The sequence below is a fragment of the Schistosoma haematobium genome, chromosome 2, assembly GCF_000699445.3.
Source record: "Schistosoma haematobium chromosome 2, whole genome shotgun sequence".
In the NCBI taxonomy this organism is placed as follows: domain Eukaryota; kingdom Metazoa; phylum Platyhelminthes; class Trematoda; order Strigeidida; family Schistosomatidae; genus Schistosoma; species Schistosoma haematobium.
Genome location: NC_067197.1, coordinates 46,015,542 through 46,036,919, shown reverse-complemented (window position 1 = coordinate 46,036,919; position 21,378 = coordinate 46,015,542). Strand labels below are relative to the sequence as shown.

Below are 21,378 nucleotides of genomic sequence, written 5' to 3'. Positions count from 1 at the left end.
TACATTGTGGCTCTAAGTAACTTATTTACTTGGTAGACAAGTTACTTCACACTCTGATTTGTGCGTGTTTGTTTAATGTGTTATTAAGATGAATTCTGCACTCATTGGGTTATAGAGTAGTCATTGACTATACAGTTGGTTCGAGCCCATCATGATAATTGAGAAAGTAACGAGGCCTGTAGTAACAACACAATTTCTGTGTGCAACAGAAAGACTATTCTTAAGAAAAGATAAAATGTATAAATAATGGTAGATACTGAACAACAGAGAACAAAACAACCTCATAAACAATTAAGTTATCGAAATGGGGTAAAAAGCAAGTGTGTACATGAAAATACGATTTTCAAGTCGACGAAAAGTAAAATTTTGTATTCGGCAACTTGAAACTTGCCATATTTAATTATTCCTGTTTTATTTCATTTCGTTCCGATAAGTAATTAATATTATTCTGTATGAAATAGGTTTATATACTTAGTGGTTATGTATTACTTACTTAATAATGCCCGTTACCCCTTGTAGTTCATGCCCTGTCGATCAGGTATCTCCAACCGACTCTGTTCTGGTCTTTCTTTTACGGTTGTTCCCAAGTACTGTTCATTCATCTGATGCCTGCTACCGATATCCGACACAATGTGTTCCTTGCTCTTCCTTTTTTCCTTTTCAGTTCAGGATTCCAAGCTAGGACTTGCCTCGTGATGCAGCTTAATGATTTCCGCAACGCGTGTTCTATCCACCTCCAACGTCTTTTCCTAATTTTCTCTTCAGATGGGAGTTGGCTTGTTCTTTGCCATAGTGAGTTGTTGCTAATGGTATCCGACCAACAAATATTAAGTATTTTGAGTAGAAAATTGTTTATAAATACTTGTTCGTTTTTGATGATGGTCGTAGTATTCTCCACGTTTCATCTTCGTACAGTAGAACTATCTTGACGTTCGTATTAAAGATTCTGGCTTTGATATAGACAGTTTTGAGTCTCATATATTTTCCAGCTGTAGGAATGTTACCCTTGCTTTGGGAATCCTCCTCTTTACGTTTGCATCAGGTCCTCCTTCTTCATCGATAGTACTGTCCAGGTACATGAAAGTGTCCACCTATTTCAGAATTTCCCCATCAAGTGTGATTGTGTTTGTGTTCTCTATGTTGTATTTGATGATCTTGCTTTTTCCCTTGTGTATGTTGAGGCCTACTGCTACAGATGCTGCTGTTATACTGGTTCTCCTTACCTGCATTTGTTGGTGTGTATAGGATAAAAGACTTTAGTCCAAATCGTCTAGTTGCATCCAAGCTTTCCGTTAGGTGTCAAGGTCTTCATAACCTAGTCGACCACCAGAAGAAAGTGAAAGGGGAAGATTAGGCAGTCTTGTCACACACCAGTCTTTACTTGGAATGCATTTGTGAGCTGTCCCCCATGCACTGTATTCCGTCGTATGAATTTCGTATGACGTTGACGATGTTTTCAGATACACGTGGCCCGGATAGCTCAGTAGTAAAGTCTCTGGCTGTGAAGCTGGGTGACACGAGATCGAGTCCGTCAGGGAGCACCAGTTCCATCAAGATTACAGGTACACCCTGCTGACGAGTGCCAGGTAGCACGGAACCCGGGTCCAGGGTTTCCTGTCGACTACCTCCAACCACCATCTAATCTCATACTAGTGCCAGCAGTGTCGAGTCACGTAGACTGGTGACCACACTACATCATGGTCGATAGCATTCGAACTGCACTAATAATAAGGACTTGACACACATGACATTGGTCACCACCCAGTGATCAATCAATTGTGACTTTGTAGTGTTGCTTGTCCAATGCTCCAGTTCTTCTTTAGCGTCAGTTCCACCTAGGGTAATGATGAGGATATATCAACTTTTGTCTTTGTTTGCTCATCTTCCATGAATTTTCTGTATTTTTTTATTGATGCAGGTATGATTGATCTTGCTCTGTGTAATATACTCCAGTGAAATTCATGTAATTTTGTGTACGCGTTTGTTAGTCAAAACGATGTCACCTTTAACCATATTGTTGGCGTTTAGATTTCCCAGTCTCTCAACACTCTCGTTCCTTTGTCCCATTCCATGTCGTCCCATGATGTCTTCATACTCGGTGTTATCTATGATGACATTTAAATTTAAATTTCCCATCAGCATGGTCAGGTTCTTTCCTGAGTTTTTCTTTACCCTCGGCCGCAACCCGTCCTAAAACTGGTCTTTATCGTCTCCACTGCTATCATTGGTGAACGCATATCACTGGATAAAATTCATTAATATCCCTTTCTTTGTTTCTAAGGATGCTTTGATGATTCTGGATCCATGAGATTCCAATGCTATAAGTGTTTTAAGTGCTTCTTTTGATAGCAGCATCACTGCTACTCCTTGTGTGTGCGAAGAATTTTCTTCCTCATGATCAGTGTAGGATCTCTCGAAACTATTCTTTTCCGTCCATCTTGTGTCCAATGGGCTTCACTTATTCCGAGAACCGCCAAGTTATCTCTCTTCATTTCCTCAGTTACTCTATTAGTTCTCCTGGTCTCCCATATTGTGCGGATATTCCATGAACTTATATTAATTATTACCCTGATTGTCAGAAAGGGGCATCATCGGCCTCGTGACTTCTTAGCTTTCACCATGAGGCGTCATAAAACTCTTTTAAGTGAAGACTCTTCATTTCCCAATTGAAATTTTAAATGGTTATAGTGATTTTTTCCAGCTAGATTTTTTTGTTTGGGCTGAGATTGTTAACCCTATGCCCAACCTTCCTCATCTGTGTAGGCTTGGGACAAACCGTAACCGCAAAGCAGCTTCAAGTGGAGTTGCATTTATGCGTATTACACTGATTATTAGTATAGATATTACAATTTTATAGGATATTAATTATGAACAGGGTAGCTCTACGGTAACATCTTTGATTATAACATGAGTTCAAATTTCATGAACATCGTTAGTACTCTCATAATTGTAAATGCATCTCGCTAACTGACAACTGCCAGTTAACTTGACATTTATGCTCAGTGCTTCCTGTCGGTTAACTACAACCATTTCGTATCAAACATTTGGATTTAAAATTATAAGTAAACTAGATAAGCATAACGTTTGTCACTACCACTCAGTGGTCAATTAATATAACTATCTCAGTTTTATAGGAGATCAACAGCATTGAGAATTGGTCATTAGTGACAGGTTCATGAAACTGGTTGAACCGGGTTCGAATCCTATATACAACATTAGTCTCCTCAAGATTGTTGGTACATATTGTTGACAAGTACCAACTAGCACGCATATTTTACGGACTAACTCAAATCACCTTATATATAAGACCACATTTTTTAACTGGCCATAGGATTCATGAACGAAATAAATTATTTACTTAGTGTTTAAAGCATTCACTTTTCAATCATACTAAGTTGTAGCACCTTCCACTTAGGTAATTTGATTCATGCGATTATTTCAAATCCCCTTTACACACTGTTTAAAATAATAGTACATTGATAAACTTATATTTGACAAATGACTTGTAATATACAAAAATGCAGGATTATAATCACATGTAAACTTGTAGGTATCATTACCAAGGTTTGACTTGATAATTTCGAATCATTGATTTAGTATACAAAGAACCTCTGGTAAGAATTGTTAGTGATTGGTGAACTGATCAACTGACACTAGAATTGTTTGTTTCATATGAATGCTATAATCATAATCAGTCTATACTGTAAACAGCATGTGGTTTTTGTGTGATCAAATGTATATGGTCCACGTGGTGTTTTTCTTCGAAAAAAAACTCCTGTTTTGTTCATTCGAATTTCTCATACCAGGTTGTCATGATAGTCTCTGCAATAAGACTTTTTTGAACATCCAGCATAACTACACACAAACATATATAACATTTAAATTCACTTGGTATTGTTTGCTTGAGTCTTTTGATTGATGTTTAGGATTGCAATTGATTAGTCTCTTATTGGCATATTTGCATTCTGTGCGTATTGACTCGATATTGCCTTAGGTCATAAGTATTATAAGGTTGGATGAATGGTGGTTAGTAGTGGAATCCAGTTTGACGTGCGTTTCGTCCTATTTGGGACTCGTCAGCTGGCTGTTCTGTAATGCGCACGAGACCCCAGTCGAATATGTGTCCACATGCATTGATATAAGCGAGGATATGTCATGGCGTTTGACCGTTAATTGATGTTTGTTAGCCCCCAAATGCCCTGGTACGGTCGAGAGTGGGGAGAGCCCGCTCTCCCTCTCGAAACACTCTCATATGGCCACGCGTATATTAGCCTCTGCCAGGGAAGTCCTGCTTATTGCCTCCTAGTGGCTGGGGTGCTGTTTACGAAATTGAGAGGACGAAAAGTGAATGTCCGGCACTTTAACTGTGTCGGTGGACATGGAGAGTCCACATAGGGAAGTTGGAAAACCCTGATTCCAAACCAATGGTGTACATGCGCTTCAGGATCCCGAAGGAACAAATGGCGTATGAACCAATCGTTGGTCACCGGCTACTATGTGACTGCATCACCTCACAATGCTCCACTGCCTTGTGGAACAGACCTTTAGGTCGAAGGCTCCGGTGTGTGGCCCCCTTAGAAAACCACCTGTTTCAGTTTGGGCACTCAGGCAGTATCACAGCCCTCACACATCAAATGAGATATGTGTGGCGCATATTTATTTGATGTCTTCTTGTACCAATATCTATGTGTTAAAATAAAATAAAATAAGTCGTAAACATCAGTGGGAAGATTCAAGCAGACAATATCAAGTGAATTAAAACTTCACCCTATTGCACAAGCAAGGGGCTATGAGGACTCAGTAACTAAGTGGAGAACGTATTTAAAGCGAACGGTACTGGATTCGGGTCCCGGAGTGAAAATCAACTCTGATGTGCAAGTACATCCAGCCGACAAGTTCCAACTAGGACAAAACGCGCGTCAAACTGGATTCCGCTGTCAGCCACCATCCATCTTTGCTTATATAAATTTTTTTTTATACAGTGTTACCATTTGAATAAGTGTGATTCTTCAAAGGTAGTGATAATTAAGCAGGCATATCTTATCGAACTTTTTTATCCTGAAAAGACTAAGTTTTACAAATTTAGTGCAGAACTTCGTAGTACATCGTCCAGTTGTACATCTGACTGTTTTATGATTTGATGAACATTGAAACGTATCAGAAGGGGTTTTGTAGAGACTTTAATAATTTCAATAGTTGAGATCATGAGTTAATTGAAGCTAGACCACGATGGAACACCTGGAAGCACTAGATGGCCGTTTCGTCCTAGCATGGGACTCCTCAGCAGTGCGCATCCATAACCCCGCCTCGCGAAATTCAAACCCAGAACTTTTCGGTCTCGCATGCGAACGCGTAACCTCTAGACCACTGAGCTGGTCGACATCCAACAGTGTTAATATCTACCTTCAACTAATACACGAAATTAGGCGACACATCCACCATTGTCATCAGTGAGTTACTATCTCACAACTGACCCGGAGTTCTAGTGAGAAGCCATCACCAGTGAAGTTCACCCAGATCTGTTGTGAGATATCAGCTCACTGAAGACAATGGCGTACGGTGGCGCAATTTCGTGGATTGGTTGAATTTAGATATTAACACAGTTGGATGACGGCTCAGTGGTCTAATGGTTATGCGCTCGCGCGCGAGACCGGTAGATCCTGGGTTCGAATCTCGCAGGAGGCGGAATCGTGGGTGCGCACCGTAGAGGAGTTCTATGCAAGGTTGAAACAGCCGTCTAGTGCTTCCAGATTTTCCATGGTTGTCTATCTTCAAGTGACTTTCGATCTCAACTATTGAAACAGTTTTTAAAGTGTCTTCTATGTATAACAGAAATCATTCTAATGTTCACCAATATTGATTTATCATCATTAATATTCATAGCTATTTATCATTTATATTATGTAATCGTTTTATCAATTTCTCTTGATAAGAAATAAAGATTCTGCATTAAAACTTCAAGAGGCATTTGCAAGACGTTGGATTAAAAAAGATTATTTATGTATTACTGTTGGTATACCAAGATCAGATTATGGTTATATACAATTGCCATTAGTTGAACGAAATTTCAATGGAATTCGTAAAGTAAATTAACGTTGTTGTTTTGTTGTTGTGTGTTTTCTTTTCTATAAAAATAATCTATCCAATTTATTCCATTAATAAAGTATCTTTCTACCAAGTACGAAGGTATCTCCATGAAATGAGCTGTGAAACACTAAAAAAATCACTTCATTTAAAATCTAGTTGACTGTAATCAAGATACATTCCAGAGAGTAGACCAAGATTAGCATTATTTCATGAATTTGCTGATTGTTGGATTGAATCGTGTAGAGAAATACAGACTACTACTTGATTGAGTGGATTACATGAAACTCGCTTAACTAATGATAATTGTAGTACATTAGTTGATATAGCTCAGAATGAATCATAATGCTATAGAGAGATACACTTGTTATCTTCCTTTAGATCTTGAGTTTTAAAATGTTTATTGTTGAGTCGGCTTTCGGAGAACTTCAACGGAGCCTTCAGAGGCCTAAAAGGAGCCGAAGAGTCCTAGCCAATCACAGCACGATGAGAATTCTAGAATTTCAAAGTGGCGTGCTACTATTGGTCAGTAGCATAATATGTCGCTAACGGATTGGCCAAAATATGATGTTGATTTAACAAACGCTAACATCTATAAATCCCCATGATTTTCTGTACAAAAACGAACCTTGGAGTAAAGTATTTTCTCTCATATTTGCATCTTCTCTCTGGTGTTCAAGTCGCTGTGTAGTCTTAGCCTGTGGGTTACCAGAATAGCTTAGGAAAACGAATATAGCGTTCAATCGACAAAACATATCATTTATGCCTTTTATTATGCTACTTGATTGTTTTTTCCCTCTGATCATGTTGTATATAATTAGTGGTTTCTACTATCAGTAATGCTGTAGTGAACGAGAATACATGCGGGGACAATTGAATGTATTTAAACACAAAATTACAGAGCATCTTAGTACAATCTAAGATCCATACATTAAATACTTCCTTTGCAAAATGTCAATCAATTGTCTCAGACTTCATTGTTCTTTCGCTTCCACACCAATTATCCTCTGTTCTCGTTCTCTTTTCTCTGATCTTCTTAAATGCCACCAGGCATTTCACTTTCAATTGATGGTACATACTACTTATATCTGTCGACATCAGTAGCACACATTTGAATACTGTTATTATTCTTACTACTCTAGCATAACTGTCTTGATAATTTCATCTCATTGTACAACTAATATGATGTGACAACTTGAACTGATCCTGATATATGCCACATTTTACACCAATTATGACTAACTAATTAACATATTCCGAAAATTTCTGATATGAATTCGTAACTGGTAAATTTTAACCGGGTTTATATTGAGATGGACGTCATTTTTAACAAGTATTGTCCAATTAAAACCAAATAAACACTTTCACTGTTATGATAATTATTATTAGTTATACAATAAACCCTTATGAACTAGGGTAATTTTATATTGGTTTTCAAGAGAGCTGGACACTTTCCAAACTTTCACGTGACAACCCAAACAGTACACCTCAATCCTGTTAAACAAAAGAACCAAACACTGCCCAGGGTTGAATTTTATAACCCGACCAGTACATCTCAATCCCGCTTCACAGGAGAACCAGACACCATATAAGCTTTAACGCTACAAACTGAATAGTACAGATCAATCCTGTGGCGCAACCACACAGGTACCCAGTAACCTGGCGGACCATTCGCACCATCCATATACACATTATTCACGTCACATGTATAGTTATTCCAATCAATGATCGCATGAATCAATTATGCACATCACGAACAGGTCAGACTTGACCTATTCCGCTTACACGACAGTCAAACTCATTAATGTTAGCAATGGCGACATGCCTTACAATGTCCCAATGATAATGACCCTTGAGAACACTGAAAATCAACCACCAGTATGAATGAAATCGGTTAACCAACAGACCAATTTCATGCATAAACAGTCAGTAAAACTTGCCAAAGTAGTCCTGAACCATCCACAATGCCAATGGCGAACCTCCAGTCTCATATGAGACTTTCAGCTCTAGATAGCCATATAGATTATACTGCATATAACACATGTAGAGTAGTAAACGAAATAGCCCAACCTGAAGCGTTAGGGCTTTAACAACATTTAAAACCCATTGTCTGATGTCAGAATACTATTACTAGACCACCAAGATCATTTTTATCGCATTTACGAAGTTTTCATTTTTCCGACTTTTCAGACCCTGAGTTAGGGATAGTATCCTTAAAATTGTAGAAAGAAACTATCCTAATGTAGCAGTAAGATTTAAGATGGAGATTGTTAGATTGATGTAATTACTTCTATGAATTCGGTGTTCATCTAATGAGTAAGGTGTGGCAATTTGGACCGATGCATATATGTGTCTAGTCCTACGATGTTGTAGCTGACTGACTGTTAGATTGTTGCATGAAATTCAAAACCTAATGACTAACACCTTGTAACTTATTACTATGTAAGAACTGAATAAAACAATACTGGGATCTAGGCGATTATCATCTGTTCTTATCAAGATAACATTAGAAGATGGATCATCGGTTATGATTACCAACAGATATTGTTCAGTAGAAGCAACTAACATGTTTATTTGGTTATGAAGTTGTTCATTATATAATAAGTTCCATTTATTTTCACCATAACTACAATTCGTTAGATTAATTTCAATAAATTATTGTCAAAGTTATAACATGAAGTGAATTCAATGGATAACATTATTGATCGTTTCTTCATTTTTGTTGTTGTTATCTGCTGTCTATTAATGAGTTCAGATTTATTAATGAATGGAATCAGGACATTTAGTTTAGAAAATTGAACAGAATTATCAGTACGTAGTTGTTGATTTTGAATTAGTTATCTGTGTGAATTACCTGATACTCTTGAGTTCACCCTTGGTTACTTATGTCGACATAAGTAGTATATAACATCAATCAGAAATAAAATGACTGGTTGGAAAGATCAAATCGAAAAGAATAAGAACAGAGTGTAGTTGTTACAGTAATGAAGGAACATTGAAGTTTGAACCTATCGATGGGGGATTCGCAAACGTAGTATCGAATGTATAGTTTTCACATTTGACCAAAGAACTGGTTGCTCCCCATTCATGTTCCCGTTCAAAACGTATCAGATTTAAGGCTGTCAAAAAATCGGCAATTATTGGATTACTGAAAAGTAATGAGTCTTTACAACTCCTTCAGTTATCGTACACAGGATTCTTTCATATCTCATACAGTTCACGTTGTCAGTGGACCTTTTTTTTAACCTGAAATCCAATAATTTATACATTCAAACCCAATAACTTTTCGATACAACCAAAAAATCATTCATTAGCCCTGATAGTATTTATCTCAATCTTGACATGATTGAGCTCTACTAGTTATAGATTCTTTCTGGGCATTCGAGAACTCATCTCTTAGTTTAGTCATTTATTGGGTTATATATATACACCGGAAAAGCCTAAATGGATCACATGTCACTCCAAGAGATCATATACTGTCATAAGGCCACAATTTTGGTTAGAAATCCACTCATTGGTGAGTTATTATGAGTAAACAAATTATCCACCCATTCGAAATCACCGCTCACATGTCCCTATCTACAATAATCTTGTTTCTTATATCTATTCATAAATTGTATTCATTATGATCGTAGTTTTGATTCCTGCGCACCCTTAGTCTTTTTACTGGGCGTAGCTGATTGTGAAAGCGTTTTAAAATGCTTGAATAAATCAGAATCTCAAACATAAAATTAGCGTGGAGAGGTTTGTGAAGATCATTCAATTTTCAACTTAGTTTTACACAATTTTTATTAACAATATCCATTGGAAAGTCTAACTCCTCCTCAAAATATTTATCACATACATATGAGCGTACAGTTGAATTCCTTATTTTTAATTATGTGTGTTGAATCCATTAGTCAATTAAAACTAGACCACCATGGGAAACGTGGAAGCACTGGATGACCGTTTCGTCCTAATAAATGACTCCTCAACAGTGCGCATCTACGATCCCGCCCGCGGGATTCGAGCACAGAACTTTTCGGTCTCGCACGCGAACGCGTAACCTCTAGACCACTGAGCTGGGCGACATCCAATGGCACCGTCCATCATTGTCATCAGTGAGTTACTATCTCACAACAGACGTGGTTGAACTCTTGGCCATGGCTTCTCACTAGAACTCCAGGAAATACCTGTTGAAGTCAGTCACTAGTGAGCACATTATTATCAGAAGGGGGGTTTCGCGGAGATTTTAGTAATTCAATAGTTGAATTCATAAAGAGTCCCATACTAGTGCGAAATGGTTGTCCATTGCTCCCATGTTTTCCATGATGGTCTAGCTTTAATTGACTCATGAATTCAGCTATTAAACTACTAAAACCTCCACAAAATCTCTTGATGGTTATGTATATATTAGTTATATTTTTTTCTTTTCATCACCTCTCTTATTTTTTAGATGTGTGCTTCTCAACTAAATCGTCATCTACAAGAATTAACTTGTAAACAAACACAATTAGATATAAATAATGAAGCGAATGAATATGATGTAACAGATGCTTTCTCTGTACTATATGATAAAATGCAAACAAATCATAATCAACCAACTACCTGGTATCATTTAATGGATAGACGAAATGATGCTGCATTAATGCTTTGTTCTACACTGACTGGTTTGTTTTGATTTTTATTGTTTATTATGTTGTTAATTTGCTTAATTCTATAACGTATTGTGTTATATGTTTTTATCTCGTCTTCATGATATTGATTCATCTATATGATATGTTTGGACCAATATCTTATCGTGGGTTCGAATCCTGCGAGCGGGATCATGGATGCGCACTGTTGAGAAGTCCCATACAGCCTTCCAGTGCTTCCAGGTTTTCCATAGGTAGTCTAGCTTTAATTGACTCATGAATTCAACTGTTAAATTATGTTGTATATATTGACTTGATAATGAAATTGTTGAACTATTATACTTCGACTTGATCAGTTAAAAGTAATGGCTATCATTTCGAGACAGGACAATTTTTCAGTGCATGTTAGTGTTCTGGTGATTTCTGGCCTAGATCAAACGAACCTGTTCAATAATGTTCAATTTCCAATTGCTCACCAGTTGTCTATGAACTAATCTTCATAACTTCATTCATTTGACATGATAACATTATCATTAATTTAAGTTTGATCTTAACAACTAACATTCAGTATTTATAGATTATAGCAACAGTTTCCTGCATATACCTGTTATATCAGTATGAATAAATATATACTATTCTGTCTGTTTGTTTTATTTAAATGGTCCCTATATGTTAATTATCAGTGATATAGTATTGAAACATCTATTTGAAGTGATAGTGAGATCACTTAGTTGAGAGTGGATTTCGGATCAACCATTGATCTATACAATCATCATGACCTTCCACTCATTGGATCTCTGAATTTTAAATATCAATTGACTAAGTTATATTATCAAATGGATCAGCAAATTGTACCATTAACGTTGAATGACTTGACAACTGGTCAGAAAACAGCATTTAGTTGATAGAGCAGTGATAAAATCACAATGAATAAACAGTTTCAATATGATGAGTAAATCCCAACATGCTGAATGATTTATTTCAGTAAATGGTAAAGCGTTTATAGTCAGGATATGGGAAGCATTCTGTTTGTGATTATAATAATGAATAATTGCAAATATTTAAATTGGAATCTCAAACACTTTTAAGTTATCTCGTTATACTACCCATTTCTGGATTTCAGTTGTTTTCGTGAATAATTTGATCTTTTTACATACCCTCATTTTACGGTTGACTTGATTTCTTCCCTCCCCCCACGCCGCCTAGATCCCAGTATTGTTTTATTCAGTTCTTACATAGTAATAAGTTACAAGGTGTTAGTCATTAGGTTTTGAATTTCATGCAACAATCTAACAGTCAGTCAGCTACAACGTCGTAGGACTAGACATATATGCGTCGGTCCAAATTGTCACGCCCTTACTTTTCAGTAATCCAATAATTGCCGATTTTTTGACAGCCTTAAATCTGATACGTTTTGAACGGGAACATGAATGGGGAGCAACCAGTTCTTTGGTCAAATGTGAAAACTATACATTCGATACTACGTTTGCGAATCCCCCATCGATAGGTTCAAACTTCAATGTTCCTTCATTACTGTAACAACTACACTCTGTTCTTATTCTTTTCGATTTGATCTTTCCAACCAGTCATTTTATTTCTGATTGATGTTATATACTACTTATGTCGACATAAGTAACCAAGGGTGAACTCAAGAGTATCAGGTAATTCACACAGATAACTAATTCAAAATCAACAACTACGTACTGATAATTCTGTTCAATTTTCTAAACTAAATGTCCTGATTCCATTCATTAATAAATCTGAACTCATTAATAGACAGCAGATAACAACAACAAAAATGAAGAAACGATCAATAATGTTATCCATTGAATTCACTTCATGTTATAACTTTGACAATAATTTATTGAAATTAATCTAACGAATTGTAGTTATGGTGAAAATAAATGGAACTTATTATATAATGAACAACTTCATAACCAAATAAACATGTTAGTTGCTTCTACTGAACAATATCTGTTGGTAATCATAACCGATGATCCATCTTCTAATGTTATCTTGATAAGAACAGATGATAATCGCCTAGATCCCAGTATTGTTTTATTCAGTTCTTACATAGTAATAAGTTACAAGGTGTTAGTCATTAGGTTTTGAATTTCATGCAACAATCTAACAGTCAGTCAGCTACAACATCGTAGGACTAGACACATATATGCATCGGTCCAAATTGCCACACCTTACTCATTAGATGAACACCGAATTCATAGAAGTAATTACATCAATCTAACAATCTCCATCTTAAATCTTACTGCTACATTAGGATAGTTTCTTTCTACAATTTTAAGGATACTATCCCTAACTCAGGGTCTGAAAAGTCGGAAAAATGAAAACTTCGTAAATGCGATAAAAATGATCTTGGTGGTCTAGTAATAGTATTCTGACATCAGACAATGGGTTTTAAATGTTGTTAAAGCCCTAACGCTTCAGGTTGGGCTATTTCGTTTACTACTCTACATGTGTTATATGCAGTATAATCTATATGGCTATCTAGAGCTGAAAGTCTCATATGAGACTGGAGGTTCGCCATTGGCATTGTGGATGGTTCAGGATTACTTTGGCAAGTTTTACTGACTGTTTATGCATGAAATTGGTCTGTTGGTTAACCGATTTCATTCATACTGGTGGTTGATTTTCAGTGTTCTCATGGGTCATTATCATTGGGACATTGTAAGGCATGTCGCCATTGCTAACATTAATGAGTTTAACTGTTGTGTAAGCGGAATAGGTCAAGTTTGACCTGTTCGTGCTGTGCACAATGGATTCATGCGATCATTGATCGGAATAACTATACATGTGACGTGAATGTGTATATGGATGGTGCGAATGGTCCACCAGGTTACTGGGTACCTGTGTGGTTGCGCCACAGGATTGATCTGTACTATTCAGATTGTAGCGTTAAAGTTTATATGGTGTCTGGTTCTCCTGTGAAGCGGGATTGAGCTGTATTGGTCGGGTTATAAAATTTAAGCCTGGGCAGTGTTTGGTTCTTTTGTTTAACAGGATTGAGGTGTACTGTTTTGGTTGTCATGTGATGAAAGTCTGGATCTCCTGAAAACCAATGTAAAAGTACCCTGACCCACAAGGGTATATTATATGACTATGAAATATTGCTTTTAACACATTGTCTCATAATCTTTTCATATGTTTTCTAGGTATAAAACATCAAATTCGAGCTCATTTAGCATTTGGTTTACAAACTCCTATACTTGGTGATCATAAATATTCACATGCTGAATATTTAGCACCTCAACGTTTACCAAAATCTTTATTAGAAGTATTAAATATTAGACAATCGAAAGTTCGATATATTAGTTTACATTTACATGCTTTAAGTTTACATCTTCATGTACCACCATCATCATCATCATCACCATCTTCTTCTTCCAGTAATGAAGGATTTTTTGATTTTGTTCGATCATTTGATAATTCACATAGTAACAATAAGATTACTAATAATAAATTTATAAAAAATCCTTTTAAATTCACTGCTCCATTACCGAATCACTTTCGAGGTAATTTAAAACGTATTGGATTAAAATTACCGCATTATTTAAAGTATTTACATTGATAGTTTGTTTCATATAAATAATGTATAGTATTGCATAGTATTTTGGTATATGTATTTAATAATTCATTTACATCTATTATAAATACACCTATATACAATTAAACTTGTTTTTGTCCTTTAATTTGTGTTTGGGCTGTAATATTATCCGGGTACCCAAACCGGAAACAGGTGGTTTACTTATGGGATGGCACACACACACCCGGAACCTTCAATCTAATAATCTGATCCACAAGGCAGTGAAGCAACATCAGAAGATGCAGTCCGTTGGTAGCCGGTGACCAATAGTTGATTCATATGCCATTTGTTTTCTAAGGACCCTGAAGCCCGCATGCACTATTAGTTTTTCATTCTCTTAATTTTGTAAACAACCGTAATGCCACGAGATGGTAGTGAGTAGGATCCCTGTTCATATTAGATATGATTATTTATGAATTACGAACAATGAGGACCCGAAAGTCAACGTGCTTAAAATGGTCAAGGTTCGTGATGATTTAGTAATTGTCATGATCCTTAAAGACCGCTTTGACCTTCCTCTCAGTTTACAGGACTAGATCGATAGAATGCTATTGGAAAATTTAAAAAGGAAGCTCAAACGTCTCGCTATCGGTCACACGACTTATCTCAATGAAGAACAACAAACACTCAGATCGTTCGAAACTCTCTCGCTTAACGTTTTCTAGCACTTTTGACGTGAATAGTGTTCTACCGGCCAGCCACTTGATGAAAATTTAGGGTGTTTATGGATTTCGAACGAATCTCACGAGGTGATTTTTCTCGGGAGAATTATCATTGTACATGACAGTCCAGAAAACGCGGACCAAATTACTGCAATCGAAGATACCCAAGAGTGGTAGATCACAATGGAGTCCTTGAGGCTGATGATAATATTGTTTCATCAAGTGGTATGATTAGCTAAAATGGACTAGGATTCTAGATCCCAGCAAATAAAGATAACTTTCCGTTCTTTTTAAGAGTGGTGACTGTTACTCTTAAGGCATTTTGTGCCAACATAAGCTGTTTATCAACTAATTTACATGCATCTGGACTGACCATAAAAATAATTTGGTGACATGTGATGAATAGAGTAAGCATTTAACACAGTTAATAAGCAAATAATTGACGAGGTCAAAATGTGACATGAAAAGAATAAATCTGTCTGTCCGGAAGCTAGAAGAACCCGTATGGGTTTGATACACGACTAGGCAATGCAATATGTTCACAATGTCAAATGGTTGGAAACAGTTGGATATGACTAGTGAACTTTTATTTTGTGGTTTGTAGTAGAAAAGATATAAACTGACTTGCCTTCTATCAACATAATTAATCAAGTCGCAGATTGTTTTTTTTTTCAGTGAATAAACTTCCCAAAGTGTAGGTTAGATAAATACATTTATCACTGAATTTGCGATTAATTCCGTGTACCGATTTATAAACTATGACTTTTCATATTTGTTTCTAATGCCGGTCGGTCGTTGTCGCAAATTCACGTCTCTGTAATAAGAAAGTGAAATAGTTTACTGTCAAATAAATCGCTAGTAATTCGCGACCAAAGGCTCTATAGCTTCTTGCACTGGTGACAGAAATTTGAGAAAAAAACAGTTATAGGTGTGATGTGGACCTGCTTATTGCTTCATATGTGTTGAGAGTTGTGAAGATTTCTTATCCTCCAGATCACACGCTGTTAGTAGCTGTTGTAATCTATTTTGTTGGACACTGATATGCGTTGTATGACTGTTGCCTTCAGTGTATCATATAGATCGATTAAATCGCCAACTTCTGCCGTAATTTTGATAGGCAAAGCGCCTACGACGTATGCATATTATTTTGCCTGTGACGATGATATGATGAAGAAAGATCTAGTTTCAACCTGTTGATTTTATGACGGTTTGTTTACTCGCTAAATACTTTACGATGAATTTGTGCTAGTAGACATTCTTACACAAGACGGATGAGATGAGTTACTTTAACCTTTTGTGTATTGAGAATGGTTCAATGAGTTTAGGTTTACGTGTAACGCATCTTTCACATACCTCATCTTATGAACCGTTTGATTTACTGCTGTTGTTACTTGGTATTTGATCAGCGTCATAAACTTTTCAGTTTACTTGAATTTTCAATTTCCCTAATGAAAAAAGCCTTCTTCTCTCATATATTTGTTGTCAGGGTTTTTATTGTTGTTCATCTCACTAGAGGATAATGAATGTATCAAATATGTGACATATTCAAGTCTTCGGTTCGTTGTTGTGACTGACTGAAACAATGTTTGCAAGACTTTGTATCATTCTGTAGTTGTTGTTGCTAAAGATTGTAATTGACTAGTCTCTCCTAACATCTGTATATTATAGGCTTTTGTCCCCATGTTGAAAGTTCGGACATGTCTAATCTAAGTAGCTCAGTGAATAGTAGTCTCACATTCGAAAAGGGAAGGGCTCAGTGTATCCATCGGTATTAGGATACAATTGTGTCCAGCTAACGGTTCTCCAATATGAAGAAACCCACTTCCTGTATTCTTATACGATGTACATTAACTAGTAGAGGCTGATGCAGAGATGGTAGAGATTCGTAGCTCAAGTGGGTGATTTTGATTCAATTTTTTTTTCTGCGGTGGACGTTTTAATCAAGAAGCTTTCATTTTCCCTCTCAATAACATCACCAAGATTATAAAGGCCGTTTAGATTAGGTGTAGCACATAAACCAGCGAAATTACTTCAACCAAACTTATACAAATCAAACGATAAACTAACAGTTACGTCCCGATGAGAATAATGAATAGTAACTTCTGGGACCACCATGGAAAGCCTGGAAGCACTGGACGACCATTTCGTCCCATTGTGGGACTACTCGGCAGTGCGCATCCACGACACCACCTCGCGGGACTCGAGCACAGGACCAATCGGTCTCGCGCCAAGCGCCTAACCAATTAGACCACTGGGCCGGCATCCAATAGAACAAAACGGCTGTTCAGTGCTTCCAGGTTTTTAATGGCGGTCTAGCTTCAATTGACTCATGATCTCAACTGTTGAAATTACTACAATCTCCACAAAACCCCGTTTGATACAATTGTGTAAACATTGACAGGTTAAAGATTAGCACTAACTAATGAGGATCAAGGTCGACAGGACAAGCCTTCAGTCATATGTGGAGAAATTTGAACATATAATTTCTACCGGAAGCTTGTCCTAGTGAATTTGTCCAGAAGAACCATGGAAGTTTCCCAAGTGAACCATTCAGCTCAGTTGACGAAACTTCACCAAAAGAGACCAACCATTCTGAGTTCATAGAATTAAAAAACAATCACGTATAAATAATTTTAAAACCAGTTAGTACGTTAGTATCTTTTTGGACCGAGTTAATGAATATAACACTACTTGGCCTTTGAAGCGATATGTAGTAGATTCGAATTTCTGTAACAACGTCCTTTGTGTTGTACAGTCTTCAAAGCATCTACAGTACCTTGATACGTCTATGGGGCAATCCACGTAAGGTACTGTAAGCGACGCGTGACTTCGACGTTAGCTGATTCGTCGCACCATCCCCGTATAACTATAGTGGACCTTCAGTCGTTCAACATAGATCATTTACCTTGGTGATCTACAATTACCTCACTGCTGTCACAGCCTCATATTGTCAGTGGCACGACTTCGCCCTCAGGCTTTTTGTGGCTGCTTTTGGTTTCACTGTTCTCCAATCGATCTGCCTGGCCTAGTTAAATTTAAAGGAACACGTGTTCCTGCCAATATATCTTGCTTGATCCATCACGACAGGTATACCTAACCACAACATCAAAGTAACAACTACGGTCATTTTATTGTCTTAAATACATCTTTGTTGAACCAGGCTAAAAACTGTTCTCAAGCATGTATATATAGGTTACTTCATAGAAGTGATTCAATTAATTAACAAAGAATAAGATGAAAATTCTATATAACTCATCCATCAGAATCAGTATCAATATGTAGCAAGTGAGTGACACCAAATATAACCTCACCAGATCAAACAATTTCTGAGTGATATCTTTAACTACTTACTTGATATTTCAGTACTATTTTATCCGTACACTAATTTTTCTTTTATTTACTGTAGAAATGTATATTAAATTCCAGTACTCAAGTATTATTATTATTTTCATCATTATTAAGGGTGACCTTGATTTCAGACGGAATTCACCGCACTTTCATCAAGATGAAATATTTAAACAAAAATAAAATCATAATCCATTAAATTGGTCAACACACCATCTAATACGACTTTAATAAAGAAACTTTAATAAACAGATAGACAGATATTGTAGAAAGATATTCAATCTTGTTTTTCTCTCTTTAAACAAATAGGAGATTATTTTTAGGTAATTCAATATAATGTTGATCACTTTTAATAAGCATTCATTGAAGTCAAGTACATGAATGATGATTCATCATGAAGAACGTAAACATTCACAGTGGAACTAGATCATTACACTATACACACTGTATATTGAATGACATTACTTTAAAAAGAACCATCGACATTGTTATATCTTGAAGGTTGTTCTTGATGTACCGCGTATAACGTGAGCAATAGAACGCCAGAACCCTTCCAAGTCACAATGACAAGACAGAAGACTAATGAAAAGAATATTATTCCCAGACAGTGCCAATTATAGTACAAAATTGTCAGGTATTTATAGTTTTTAGTAAAAACGAAATTATCATTACAGTCCACCAAACCACATACAGGGGGTCATTAGCATTGTCCAATCGGGAAGCTACATGTAGGAATTCTAGAATATTCTCCCAAAAGGTGATTGGATGGAATATCTTCGACTCCTGAGCCTCCTACAGCTTCCTTGAGTTCACCCGTGGTCCATCGTCACAGACATCCATCTGATTCAATCATAATATGGTATATAACGAATGATGTTGTTGAGATATCGAGATTTCACATAAAGGTTTGTAACATTTTGTAAGGTTTTAATGAAGAATGTAACTGCAACGAATAATCAACCATAAAAAAATCGATAAAACTCTTTGAAAATTACAAAAAACTTTCTGGAAATATTTTGATTAACCAACAATTCTGAGTAACATTTCAAGAGAATTACAGAAGACAATGGATAATACATTCGTTTATCTGGTTAAATAATTAATGACTATGATATACAACTGACTCTAAAAAGTATGTACATAATTTCTCAAGTGTCGAACTAGATAAAGAAAAACTAGAGTTATTGTCCCTAGGTCTAAAATTTTGTGTTACTCGTAATAACTGTAACCACATCGATACAGATATACAGTTCGAGAATCTTTATAGTCAGGCAGGTGATTTAGTTGTGAATTCTGATTAGCAATTAAAATATTTTAAATCAACACTTGTAGACTGATATTACCAATATAAGAACAATAAGTTTAGTTACAAAAGCATTCTTACGAAGAAGCTCAGGGAAGCTATCAATACTACTTCTTAAGGATGAGACGTTACTGATTACAAAACCTGACAAAGGTTCAGGTGTCGTTCTTCTTAATAAAAGTGATCATATTGAAAAAATGAGTACAATCTTAAATGACAAATTAAGGTTTCAAAAAATAGCTGACCAGAAAGATTTGAATAATAAGTGTGACGACGGACCACCGGTGAACTCGAGAAAGCTGTAAGAGGCTCATAAGGAGCCGAAGACTTTCCATCCAATCACCTTTCGGAAGAATGTTCTAGAATTCCAACGTGTAGGTTCCCCATTGGATAATGCTAATAACCCCCTGTACGCGGATCGGAAGACTAATGATGATTTCGTTCTCACTAAAAACTATAAATACCTGACAATTTTGTACTATGTTTGACACTGTTTGGAATAATATTCCTTTCGTTAGTCTTCTGTCTTCTTACTACGACTTGGAAGGGGTTTGGTGCTCTAGTGCTCAGTTATACGCGGTAGTATCAAGAAAAATCAGCTTTTTCAAGATATAACATCTGGCGACGGGTTATTGTACCAATATGTCATTTACCTTTGAACAATTTGAAGCCTTATTGGAGCGCCAAGAAAAACGTTTTGAACAGTTCCAGACGCGCATGATAGAGATGCTAACTCAGAAAATGAACCTGGATCAAAAAGAAATTATAGATGATCCCTTCAAATCTCATGTTGACCAGATTGTTAATTCTATCCATGAATTTAATTTTGATGTTTCAGCTGGCATTACTTTTGAAACTTGGTTCAAGAAATATGAAGATTTGTTCAAGGTCGACCTCAAAAAACTTGATGACGCCGCTAAGGTCAGAATACTCTTGCGAAAACTTGGAACTGTTGAACATGAACGTTACAGTAACTTTATCCTTCCAAAGAATCCAAGAGATTTTTCTTTTGATGCAACGATTGAAATTTTGTCGCAAATCTTTGCTGAACAGTCATCCTTGTTTCATATTCGTTATCAATGTCTCAAGATGACAAAAGCAGGTGATGATGACTGGGTGAAACATGCGGGTTTAGTAAACCGTGAATGTGAGCGTTTCAAACTATCAGCAATGACAGAAGACCAGTTTAAGTGTCTCGTATTTGTGTGCAGCCTCCAATCTCCCGAAGATGCCGATATTACAACTAGAATTTTGAGTAAAATTGAACAATGTCCGAATATGACACTACAAGAAGTAACCACAGAGTGCCAGAGATTGGTGTACCTAAAGCATGACACTTCGATGGTCGAAAATAATGGCCAGTTGCCATACGTTCGTGCTGTAAGCGGAAAGAACGATTCTTGCTCAATAAAGGTATCGCACACAGACAACCAGCCTTCATCTCCATGTTGGTCTTGTGGTGGTTGGCATTATAAAAGGTTCTGTCCATATAAAGAACATTGGTTTAGCAAGTGTCATCGCAAGGGACATAAAGAAAACTGCTGCAGAAAAAGAACCCATAAACGACATTCTTTGAAACCCTACTCGAAGAAATACAGATTTAGTGCTCGAACTAACAAAATAGTGGTATCACATAATCGAGCACGAATTTGCCGCCAAAGAAAGTATGTAAACTTGGATATAAATAAAAAGCGTGCCCGCCTGCAACTCGACACCGCTTCTGACATCACACTTATTAGTCGGAGAACTTGGAATCTTATCGGTAAACCA

The 21,378-nt window shown here is 36.6% G+C and overlaps 1 protein-coding gene across 2 annotated transcripts in view; it reads left to right on the top strand.

The window, feature by feature from the left end:
• Positions 1-17,267, top strand: part of RPUSD4_1 (Mitochondrial RNA pseudouridine synthase rpusd4) — a 29,164-nt gene extending 11,897 nt beyond the window's left edge. Inside the window, exons 7-9 of one of the 2 annotated variants that reach the window (XM_051215363.1) lie at positions 5,934-6,084; positions 10,520-10,733; positions 13,868-14,386. In XM_051215363.1, coding sequence (XP_051068577.1) covers positions 5,934-6,084; positions 10,520-10,733; positions 13,868-14,283 — 781 coding nt within the window. In that variant the 3' untranslated portion in view covers positions 14,284-14,386. Of the gene's footprint in view, positions 1-664 lie in introns of both variants that reach the window. The other variant, XM_051215362.1, reaches the window with a different exon arrangement.
• Positions 17,268-21,378: the final 4,111 nt, after the last annotated feature.